This window comes from Thamnophis sirtalis, unplaced genomic scaffold (assembly GCF_051295495.1).
Source record: "Thamnophis sirtalis isolate CommonGarterSnake01/CBP01778 unplaced genomic scaffold, rThaSir2_p1.2 scaffold_4, whole genome shotgun sequence".
Lineage (NCBI taxonomy): Eukaryota > Metazoa > Chordata > Lepidosauria > Squamata > Natricidae > Thamnophis > Thamnophis sirtalis.
In genome coordinates this window covers 27,121,577-27,133,829 of record NW_028261384.1, presented here as the reverse complement: position 1 = coordinate 27,133,829, position 12,253 = coordinate 27,121,577, and the positions used below count along the sequence as shown (strand labels likewise).

General features: G+C 32.8%; 1 protein-coding gene across 1 annotated transcript in view; it reads right to left on the bottom strand.

Moving 5' to 3' along the window:
* Nucleotides 1-834: 834 nt before the first annotated feature.
* The window catches only part of STAM (signal transducing adaptor molecule), a 33,569-nt gene continuing 22,150 nt past the window's right edge, over nt 835-12,253 (bottom strand). Inside the window, exons 8-14 of the mRNA XM_014059685.2 lie at nt 9,271-9,365; nt 7,309-7,397; nt 5,327-5,414; nt 4,975-5,029; nt 3,752-3,905; nt 2,909-3,084; nt 835-1,930 (exon numbers count right to left, since the gene is read on the bottom strand). Of these exons, the coding sequence (XP_013915160.1) occupies nt 1,720-1,930; nt 2,909-3,084; nt 3,752-3,905; nt 4,975-5,029; nt 5,327-5,414; nt 7,309-7,397; nt 9,271-9,365 (868 nt within the window). The 3' untranslated portion in view covers nt 835-1,719. The remainder of the gene's footprint in view (nt 1,931-2,908; nt 3,085-3,751; nt 3,906-4,974; nt 5,030-5,326; nt 5,415-7,308; nt 7,398-9,270; nt 9,366-12,253) is intronic.

The window sequence follows — 12,253 nt, the reverse complement described above, 5'->3', positions numbered from 1 at the left end:
GTTTTCATGAATTTTAAAGTGGTTTGAATTAAATAGGCTTTACCTCCTAAAGATATTTAGCGTTGTGTATTAATAAAATTGAAGCTGAATAAATAAATAACATATATTTCAGTCCATATAAGCACCCTAATCAAGTAATGGTCATTTTTAATAAAAATAGCTATTGTTGAGGACAGTTGAGTGGATTGGTCTCTGCAAATTGAGCAGGAAACTGATTGGAAGTTTATATATTAATCAAAATCATGGCAAATCTTGGCTCCCTACATATTTTCTTATTAGAAAGTAAAAGAGTTAGTTTTCTGTATTTAGCCTTCTAACTATACCTAAAATGTAGTTGACTGTAGCTCTAGAAACTTAAAGAAATGGTTTGAAAAAATGTATAAACATAATTGTAATTCTCTTAATACCCTATTTAAAAATGAAGTAGATAAATATCCAAAACTACACACCATAACTTAAGAAAGAATCCAAAATAATGTAGAAGTTGCTGTTTAGTAAAGTATTTTTAGAAGCAATTCTCAATTCAGAAGAATATTTGTCAGAGAAACCAATAATAAACTAGTTTTTTTAACTATATTCATTCATGTTTGACTCTACAGTTGAATCATTTAATCAATTTCAGAACTACATTCATATAGCTCAACTTCAGCCATGAATAGTTAAATTATTTCATTCCTTAATAAAACTTGATCTTTGAGGCATTTCTCTGGCCATGAAATTGTCAGTTGAAATTTATCTCTACCCCATGACTACAAGAATAATAATCCAACAAAGACCATGAAGAGTTTTTTTTTTTAGAAAACACACACAATCAAAGAAAGTGGCAATGATGGCAGCCTTTAACAAGACTTTAATAAATGTAGTGTTTCATTATTCCAGTTTAGAAATGTCATTCATTCACATCCAAAGTGTCCCACTCAGCAGGTTACTGAGTTAAAACTAGCATGGAAATGTAAGTCATATCTTTTAAACAGTAAAGATAAAACAGTTCTGTTTCATGGTTCCATAAATTTAGCAGCCTGCCACTTATTGTTTTGAAACCATTACTGATAAGCATAAAACATTTTCTGAATGAAGAGTGTCTGAAGTTCTAGCCTACTTTGGTAGATAGTCATTTTATAGCATCCACAGGCTACAGGGAGGCAGAAAACAACACAATTGCATTCAGTGTATTATTAATGAAAACCAAGCAATTCAGATTCAATAACATAACCACAACCTGCAAATATTTGACATACAGTATATGGGTTAAAGCAAACATTCTTATAAAATCCATGAACATGGTCCATCTATGACCATGGTTCACGATTAATAAAACAGTAATGTAAATTTTAACACATTTTTATATTCACATGATCACTATAGTAATTCAGAACGATCACTAACACAAACATATTGTATATACATTACATATATGCCACAATAATTTGCCGAGTTGGATCTTCACAAACTCAACAGTTTCAGCAGACATAAATAACTTTGTACCAATGTTTAGGCATTTTAAAGGAATTAAATATTCTAAATATTTTAATTCCCTTTCCAAAGGTAAAACAAAAATCTTAAGTCAGTGCAAATAGAATCATCTTACTTCTTCACCAAGAGAGATTCTTATTAAACCAAGGATAACCCATGTTTAAGATATTAAAGAAATAAACTCATAACTTTGTAAACTGCCTTCCACAGAGGTTAGAGTAGATTAGGAATCCAAAGTCCTGTATCCTATAGTAATGCCTTCTGTGATGATGGAGGCTGTTGTGGTGGTTGGTTTCCTGGAGGCTGGGGAAGAGTTGAGGTGACTAAATTATAACCTGGCACCTGAGACAGAGTTCCAGAATTTTGGTAAGAAGTAGCCTCAGTAGCTGCAGGGGTTGGGCTGTAGACTGCAGCTTGGCTAGAGTAAGTGTTTCCTGGAACAGAACCCACCATCGTGCTAGAAATAGAGATAGGAAAGGAAAGAAGATAAACAAAAGGATACAAAGCAAGGTTGACAAAAGTAATCAAATTCTTCTATAAACACACACACACACACACACACACACACAATAAATTTGAGCTTCTTTTCCAACTTCAGTAAATAAATAGTTAAGAAAAAGTACTTGAAATAGAAACATGAAAGCATTTAGTCAAATCTTTCCAGCCCAGTCCAGTCTTTTAAACCAGTTTCTTCAGGGAACACAAAACTGTTTTAACAGTTCTTGCTCTACATGAATAATCTCTTAACTGTATCTATTTAGGCTGGGATAAACTAGCACATTTTGATATTCTTCTATTTTCTAAACTGTCATCTTGCCTTAACTTCTTTCACCGTTTTTATTCTTGAAACAGAATACAATTTAAAAGAGAATACAAACCAAAATTTCAGAAAGCTAGTTAAGTTACGTGACATGATTAATAAATATTCAATAAGAATTATTACTAAGTACCATTGGAGGACATATCAAGTTTTCATGTATCTCATTCACATATTACTCTATAAAATCCATTCAATGCTTTGTCCTGAAAGAGCTTCTCAAGTTATGGTAACCTGCACTTTTATCAAAGAATTTCAGGTAAGAAAAGGAAAAGTCAGCCAGAGATCTAAGAAGGTACATATTATTTCTAAGATGCCTGCAGTCTTTTGACTTCAACTGCAGGCATCTTAGGAATAACAGGAATGTTATAGCTTTTCCTTGCAAAATTAACACTCAAAATGAGATTCATTCCTGAGTAATCCTAAACAATAAAACTAAATTATGGAACTCCATTACAATTATTCTGATTTTATACATGTTCTTTTCAAATGAAGAACAAATCAAATATTTAAAAAAAGATTTTTGAAATGAATAATTGAACATTGATGCTGAATTTCCACTTTAAGACTGGCTAGTTTAGTTTAAGTTAAAACTTAGATATATATATTTTCAATTACTTTGTGTAAGATGCCTGAACTGGCTGGCTAGCTAACCCGGGACTTGCTACTGGAGGAACTGTGCCTTGATTAAGAGATGGAAGTTGATCTGACGGAAGGCTGTAGCCTTGCACGTGACTCATCTGTGTATTTCCTCCCACCAAATAAGCATTGCTTTGAGGCTGTCCTTGATAAACCTAAAAAACATCAAATAAGAAGAAACAAAACACAACTGTAAGCATTTCAACTTATGCTTATTAATTTAACCCTGTTCCCAAACAAAAGACTGTAGCAATATTCACTTGCAGCTTAACAAAAAGAATCCAGGCTCACTAAAATCTTTTCATAATTTCTATTATATAACAGTACAGAGTATTTTCCCACATCCAAGAATATGAATGCATCCATCTCGCACAAATCATTAAACTTGAAGTCATTTCTCTCCATGTGGACTCAATTACAGTGTTGGTGAGTGCACACCTGAAGGACTAAGTTAGGGAAAGAATATCATGAAAAAAAATGTATAGGTAGTCATTGCGAATCAATACCAACTGGATGGTACATAATCCATCCATCAAGCAATCATTTCTTTCCAAGATTATTGTAATTTACTATGTATCAGTATTTGGTTGTATATAGTAGAATTGGAGTGTAATAAATTTAACTTCATAACTCTGGGCAGATGATATAGTCTCACCATTATATTTTGTTAAGATATAATTTCTCATTAATATTCTTCCCATAATTTTCAACAAATTTACAACACAAACTGAATATTTATGACCAATATATATTAACAACTTTATAATGACTTGGCTTAAAATGGAACAATATCTCCAGTTTTTAAAACATTCAGGTGCATACCTGAGAATTAGAAACATTAGACTGAGTCATGTAGTATTGAGGGTTTTGTAATTTTGAATACATGGAATACATTGGGTCTTCATTCATCAACTTAGTATATAATGAGAGGGCTTCCATCACTTTTATATTGAGTTCCGAAAGTTCTGAATGCTTCCTGGATGAAACAAATAAAAATAAGTAATATTTTTTAAATACAAGATTGTATCATGAATTATTTGTTAACAGCTTGTCAATTAATAAATAAAAATCATTCCATTGCACATCCAAAGTAGAAGCACAAAGATACTAGTAATAGAGTTTTACAGAAGGACAACCCTCTTGCCTCCTAACTCCCTTTTTAAGACCCTATAACCATGATGGCGAATCGATGGCACACGTGACAGAGATAGCACACAGAGCCCTCTCTGTGGGCATGCATGCTGTTGCCAGATGCTCTTCTTCCGGAGCGCCTGAAAATGGCCCGAAAAATGCCCCCAAATCAGGCCATTTTCAGGCTGTTTTTCGGCCATTTTTTGGGCCAAAAACGGGCAAAAAACTGGTCTGAAAATGGGCCAAAAAACAGCCAAAGAACAGGCAAGCACGCACTGGCCAGCTGGTCTTTGGGTTTCCAGTGCTCCGGCACGTACACATGTATGTGCATTCTGCCTTTGGTACTTGGTGCCAAAAGGTTCGCCATCACTGCCCTATAATCCCTTAATTCGGGTTAGAGTTGGGGCAACTGGATGTAACTGAGTGTTTACTAGTTGGATGCACTTCCTGAAGCCACACATAGTTCCCAGCAGATACAATTCTTTTGCTTCCTAATAGCAAACAAAACCCTACAAACCTTCTTAAAGTAGTAAAGAATTGCAAGGAAATAGTCACAGGATGAAAATAGCTTTAAAAAAAGTTGACCATCAAAAGTAGTGAATATGTGGACTGATTCTCAAATATGCCTTCTCAAATGGGAAAATGGAAACAATAATGGCTACTATTAAAAAAGCTAAATAACATTAACACATATCATTTTTAAAAAATGTGTAGAAATGTAAGCTGTGGTATAACCTTTAAAATAGACCAACTAGTTATAAATCTGCCAAAAAAAATTCTGAAAGCCATAGCTTTGATATAGCCTCAAAACTTTGTAGTTTTTTCCCTGTCCCCCTCCAATGTTATGTGATGTCTTTGGCATAAAGAGGCTGCCAATCCCTACTGTAAGATACTAAGCTTACTGCTATTCTTACCGGTCAATATCTTCTAGCTTTTCATCAATGAGAGGTCCCATTTGATGGCACATTGCTAGAAATAGAGATATTAATATGCTTTATTTGCTCCAGCTGTTATAAACGTTAACATTGTATTACTTCCAGATTCCTTATTCTATAACATCTCAAACAAATAAACAAGTGCTGTAGATAAATGATGTTATTAAACCACAGAACTAAGCACTGTTTCTTTCACTGAATTAATAAACAAATAAAAAGATTTAAGACTGTTAAAGAAAGCTAGTTTTGCAGAAATGGTAGGGATAGCTTAGCTTAGTTTTAGGTAGGAGGTCCGTTGTGTGACATTGTTACGTAGCATTAGGAAGCTTACTTTCAAGATGGACCAGCTCTGGAAGGTCTGGCTCCTCATCTGCTGGATCTGCACTTTGCAACATTTGCAACAGCTGGTCCATTTTATCCTAGAACATGACATAAAGTTGTTTATTTGTAACTGCACAAGGTGTGTGCAACAACTTGACTATACTTGATTTTTTTTTCTTTCCTTCAAAATGGAATCCTTTTCTTCTACCCTCAATTGCCCTGAGATATTAGAATTTAATTTTAAAAGTCCATTTAAATGCAAAAAGGTTTATCATGTGGCATGGAAATGCCTGTTGACTTAAAAAAACAGAAGATCAAACCACATTGCAACATGCCGAAATAAATACATTGTTTCTATATATGAGTTATCAAGGATTGGGGGGGGGGGAAGGTATGCTTTCAAGTTAGTTTTCATTCCTGGAATCTATAGGTTCCTCAAGTCAGCTGGCTTTATGCCAAGGTGGAACTAGAAGTCCCAGTCTTCTAAGTTTTACGCAGGCATCTTAGCCACTACACCAACTGCTTTGCATGAATTATATAGTATAATTTTCTTCAATAAAAATAAATTATATGCCAAATAGTCAAATATTCACTTTTAAAAGAGAGCAGTGCCAGTATTATCAAGCCACTCACAAGTAGGTTTAATAATGCAGTTGTATTTTCACACTAGATTTCATATCTTTATGTAAATAAGGAAGTTCTACAATATCTTTTGTAGAAAATAAATTTTGTGAATTGATATCATACATTTTAATATATTTCTGAAAAAAATAATAGTAAGTATCACTGAGTTAAATACTGGTCAAATTAAATTTTATAAAATTGTTCTGCAACTATAAATATAATTTTAAAATATATTAATTGATAACCTCAAATAAAAGTAACATTTCATATGTTTGAAAATATGTATGTATGTATGTATGTATGTATGTATGTATGTATGTATGTATGTATGAAAGAAAATATGAATGCCATTCACTTACTCACTCAGTGACTCTGAGCAACTTACAGAACTATAAAGAATTCACAATACTATGAATAATTTCCAATTACACTATCATTAATACAAATAGAATATTTCAACATATATAAGCTATTTTAGAAATCTCTAAGAAGCAATAGAATAGAAACATGATTGCTACTGGTAGTCATTAACTATAGCAACACTACCACCTAGTGATTAAATAGCAAATAAAATTAAATGAAGCAAGGGAGTAGTGAAATACACAAACATAACGTGGCATTTTCCAAATCTTTTGGAATAAAAAAATAAATACTATAATGAAACAAGAAACTAGACTTTAAAATGTTTCAATCATTTTATGCAATATTTATGAAAACAGATATGTATTTGTTTATATGCTACCCATGTCATGACCAAAACAACTCTGGGTTAACTTATAATACAATAAAAATATAAATAAAAGAACAACAATTGACTTTTGATAAATATTTTACTTTTTTGCCACTCCAAAAATAAATCTATATATAGGAAGAGGCAGTAGACTATAGAAGTAATAATAGAGTATAAGCCAATGGATGGAGTTCAATATTAAATTTTTGCACTTAAAATTCAGGGAAGAATTTGTCAGGCAAGTCTCTTTTCAGCTTCTATGTGAGTTGTTTTAAGAGTCACACTGAGCTGAGAAAACCTAAAAAGAGCTGAATGAGCGAGAAGTTGAGAAGTGCTGTGCTGGTGCGAATTCTGAACCATTTCTTCAAAATAATTTTTGAAGCATGCATTTTATTTCTTTCCTAGCACGTATGTTTATTAATGTTTCAGTCAAAGAGCAATGAAGATGCTACTAAGGGGAAACAATAAAGGAAAAATAAAAGCTATTGGGATTACTTAATATGCTTAAAATAGAAGAAATTTTGTCTGAGGGTTGTTGTTTTTTTTGTACTTTCATCTACTGACAGCGCTCAGCGAATTCTGAAATCAAAAGACAATACTTCATGTATTCTTTACTGATGGCTGGATTTTGTACATACTTCATCAATATACATTGGTTCAGGTTCTGGTTCAATTGTTTCAACTTGAATTTCATCACTAAACTGTACCGTTTTCTTTTCAGACTTCACTGCAGAAACAAAAAATGAAAGAATACTGAACAAAGTGACAAATGTTTACAATGGAAAATAACTTTACATCAGAGGTTAATCTAGATTCAGAGTCCTACCGCATTCCAAACGTCCAGTATCTTCCAACCACCAGCCAAAATATTACCGTGACTTTTAGATCCTGCTGGCAGTTGGCTGCCAGTTAGGAAGAATAGCAATTTCAGAGGCTGAAAAGACTTTTCACAGAAGAGGAAATCAGAAGGGCAAAAAGAAATCAGTATACAGCATCTCAGCTTCCACTCCAATTTGATTTGGTGAATTGAATATAATTTTCAAGTGAGTTATGTCCACATAATTGTCATCCTATCCAGCTCCACTTTATTACTTGCATAATCAGAATATAATGAGGTAAAATGTGAAATGATTTGCTGAAATAAAGATATATCTTCAGCATTTCCATAATCTTCTATGAAAGCTACTTGATCATAAAATAACATATAAACCTGGCAAATACTTGTTTTTGACAAACACATACTGACTTCTGGTAATTATTCATTGCTTATAAGGTGCTTACACACTAATGCGTTTCTGATTAGTCCTATAAAATTTCCAAGAACTGATGTCAGACCATTCTGTAGTTCCATTATGTGGGTTAGTTTAGTTCCGTACTGACATCATAGCTTCATTCTTCTCTGACTGCTATTTTCTAAAAGGAATAAATATGCTAGGAAATAAGACTTTATCAGATGGTTTATGGAAACTGTGAAAGGATTTTACAATAGCAAAGTGAATGACTCAGTTAATAACAGTCAAGGCTGCCTGCAAACAATCTAGCTTCGTCACAGCAAAGCTGGGCAAAATCAGAAATGTCACAATTAAGCTTATTATGTTTTAATAGTGTGAGAGGAAAGATGCATAGCAAAAAAAGTTGTTTGTGCCCCAATTCTCACTTTATCTTCAAAGTTGCCTGCCCTTCCTTTATTTAATAGTTTGAATCTATTTTTAAAGATGTCTGAAAAGAAAGTGTGGCACTAATGGCAAAAAAGAAGGAATTATTGAGAAAGAAAGAAAGAAAGAAAGAAAGAAAGAAAGAAAGAAAGAAAGAAAGAAAGAAAGAAAGAAAGAAAGAAAGAAAGAAAGAAAGAAAGAAAGAAAGAAAGAAAGAAAGAAAGAAAGAAAGAAAGAAAGAAAGAAAGAAAGAAAGAAAGAAAGAACTGAGCTCAGCCAAGGGAAGATCCCAGCCTTTCCCCATAGGAACAGCTGGTCAGCAAGCCCAAACAAGTAACCAGTATGTACAGTATCACCAACAACAAAAATCATAATACCAGTAGTGTTGTAACTAGCTTTGGCAATCATGCAACACGGTAATGGAAAGTGAAAAGTAGGAAGAGTCAGAAATATGAAACTCCAGAAAGCTATGGTATATTCCACCTAGGCAACTAAATCAGAAAAAGAGAGTCCTGACTTTAAATCACACCAACACTAAATCTCTGATAGCACTGCAGCTTTGACAAAGCATTGAAAAAGCAGGCAGGATGCCAGCCCTTCCTCTCCTCCCCCCCAGTAGCGAGCTATTAGGCAACATAAGTAATTTCAGACAGAGGTGGGGAAGGATTTAGGGGATGTTGAAAGCTAAAAAAAGTATCCCAGATTGAGGTTAAAATGGAAAATAGATTAGAAGATATTAATTAGAATATAGGACCAATGAATTAGAATTAAACAGAGACTGGGATAGAGTAACACAGAGTAAAATAAAGAAATAGAATCTAAAACTAAGAGTCTTTTATTATAAAGAAAAATATTTTCTGTTATAGTAAAATCCTTTTTGAAGGGAATGATTTTTCTTATTCTTCCACCATTTATCCATGGCTTTTCTCTCACTGTGCTACTTACTCATTTCTGGTTCAGCAGTAAGATCAGCAGTTACAAAATTGGAAGGAAATAATCCTATCCCTTGATGAGTTTCACCTTTCCACCAGTTTGTATCACTATGAATGATAAAGAAAATAATTACTTAGAATGGCAAAACAAAAGGTCGAGCAGTGACAAGTTGTATTCCCTTTCTACCCACCAAAATACTTTGGACAGCATCCTTGATTAATTCTTGAAGCCACTAAATTAAATACACCCTCTTATCTACTTATCTGTAGGCTTATAAAGAAATGAATAATTCATATGAAACTAGTAGGTTAAAGAGCAACTATTCAGAGAATTCTAAGAAATATTAAACATGAAGAATCTTTAAAAAGCAGCTTTCTCCTAGTAAGACATTAGTTCAGTAAAACCTTGATTTTACAAAGGAAGAAAGTTAAAGTTAAGACCGTGATTTATGGTGTGTAATAAATTTTACATAATTTACATATAATGTAAATAAACAGTGTAAAACATCTAAATTTAAGTATTTGGTCATTGCCTGATATTTTTTGTTGACAGGAATTTTACTACATTACAAATTAATTGCTGTCATAAAAATTAAAAAACTTCTTTGGATTATGATTTCAAACTTAAAAAAAATAAATTAATGTTCTAGATTAGCACCCTTTTATAATACCAAATTGCATTAGCTTTCTTAGTTTCTGCCCAAAATTAAATTGGAGAGCACTAGGATGAAAACAGTTTTATACTGATATATAAGGAAGTGACTTTTAAAAACCCAAACTGAGTTTCAAACAGTTTTAAGAATGATAAATTATCCAGAACTTGGGTACTGGAATACCTTGATTTAAATATTTAAATAAATTGGAACTTGAGTAGACTTCATTTCTGTTTACATTTGTATTAGATAATATTGAGCTAATATTTTTTCCAAATAATTCAGACAGAATCATAATCCAACACAATTATCAATGAAGTGGCAAACTTTATTTAGAATTATTAGAGCTAAAATGTTAGTGCTTGTGCTCTTGCTTAAAATAATGCATTTGGACATTACTATATTGGTAATCCTTGTTTAATAACCACTCATTCAGAGACCGTTAAAATTTATGATGTCATTAAAAACTAGTACTTAGGATTGGTTCCCAAAGTTTCAGCCATTGCTGTGTCTCCACAGTTACATGATTGTGACCAAGATGCTCAGTGACCACCTCTCAATTACAACACTGTAGCATCTTGAGATCATGATTCCCATTTGAAACTTTCACGGTCTGCTCACAAGCAAAATTACTGGAAAGAAGGCAGGAGATCACAAATGGTGACCATGGGACATTGCACTTAACAATGGTAGGTAATTTGCTTAACGATGGCAACCAGAATTGCCAGCACTAAGAAGTGCAGTCACATAACGTCATTCTTTACAACTGTTTTATTTAGTAATGGAATTCCTATTCAGGCAATGCAAGTATTAACCTGAATTTGCTAAAATACAAATAATAAATAGGAAAAAATACATCACTAGTAAATATATATAGAGCCGAGGTGGCGCAGTGGTTAGGGTGCAGTACTGCAGGCCACTTTAGCTGACTGTGATCTGCAGTTCAGCGGTTCAAATCTCACTGGCTCAAGGTTGACTCAGTCTTCTATCCTTCTGAGGTGGGTGAAATGAGGACCCGGACTGTGGGGACAAGTTGCTGACTCAATTTGCTAAAAAAAATTGTAAACCGCTTAGAGAGGGCTGAAAGCCCTATGAAGCAGTATATATGTCTAATAAATAAATAAATAAATATATTTTACCATTTCAAATATACTACTGCTACAAAATTCTATTCTTCACTTTAAAAGGATTAAAAAAATACTGAATTCAGTTATTCTGTAGGCCTGTGGAAAATTTAATTTGTGCCTTGCCATGAGACCAAAGACAGCATTTTCATTTTATTATCCTACATAGGAAACTACTGTACTTTCTTTATATATCATGTAATACTATGTTCAGATTTTAGCTCCTATTATATCTTATCTATTATATACATTTTATTTATTTATTTATTTATTTATTTATTTATTTATTTATTTATTATTTATTTATTTTTGTATGTATATATGAGCAGCATGGTGGCTTATTGGTGAAAAAGCTCTAAGTGAAGGGTTTCCCCATTAATTTTGCTTTTTGGAAGACAATTGGGTCATAAATCACAATCAATTGACTAGAGTATTGCAATGTCATTGATGGGAGTCAGTTGTCAAGTATCCAAATTGTGATCACATGACCACAGAGGTATGAAGGTCATAATTTCAAGGAAGGGTTGCAAGTGATTTTTTTCAGCACCACTGTTAATTCAAAGCCATCATTAAATGAATGGTTCTAAGTGAAGGACTATATTTCTGTTCTGTGTATATTTATTTACAGCTCTACAAAATATATTTTTATATTTTTACTTAATAACATTTAATAGGTAGAACTTGTATTTTCTATCCACTTTATTTTTATTAATTAAAATTACTCTTTTCTGTTTCTATAACTCAAGTTTTATTTTTAGTATCCCGAATTAAGTATTTTATGAATTCTTATTGATGTTTTAGAAAAAGTTTGGACTTTAGACATTTTCACTGTCTTCTCTAAACAATATCCATCACCTTTTGAAAGGCTTAGGGATATACAAACCTGCTGAATATGATTACTGTATCCAAGACAACATATTGATTTCACTCCAAAGAATCTTCATGGAAATACTGTTTTTCTGATACAGCAAAAGGATGCTGCACAAGAATATCATGAGGCCATGCTTTACTTAGTAACCAAACAGTTGGAAAATGGGCATGCAGCTCATGAGTAAGTACCTACAAACAACTACAAGGTGCTTTGCAAAAGGAAGTGGTTGTATGCTATTGCCTTAGATTTCTCAGATAACAATAAATGAATTCATTCTGTCTATACTTTTAGAAACACCCCCCCCCCAATTATTTTCTTAATTCCAAAATTAGGCCACGTAAAAGAATC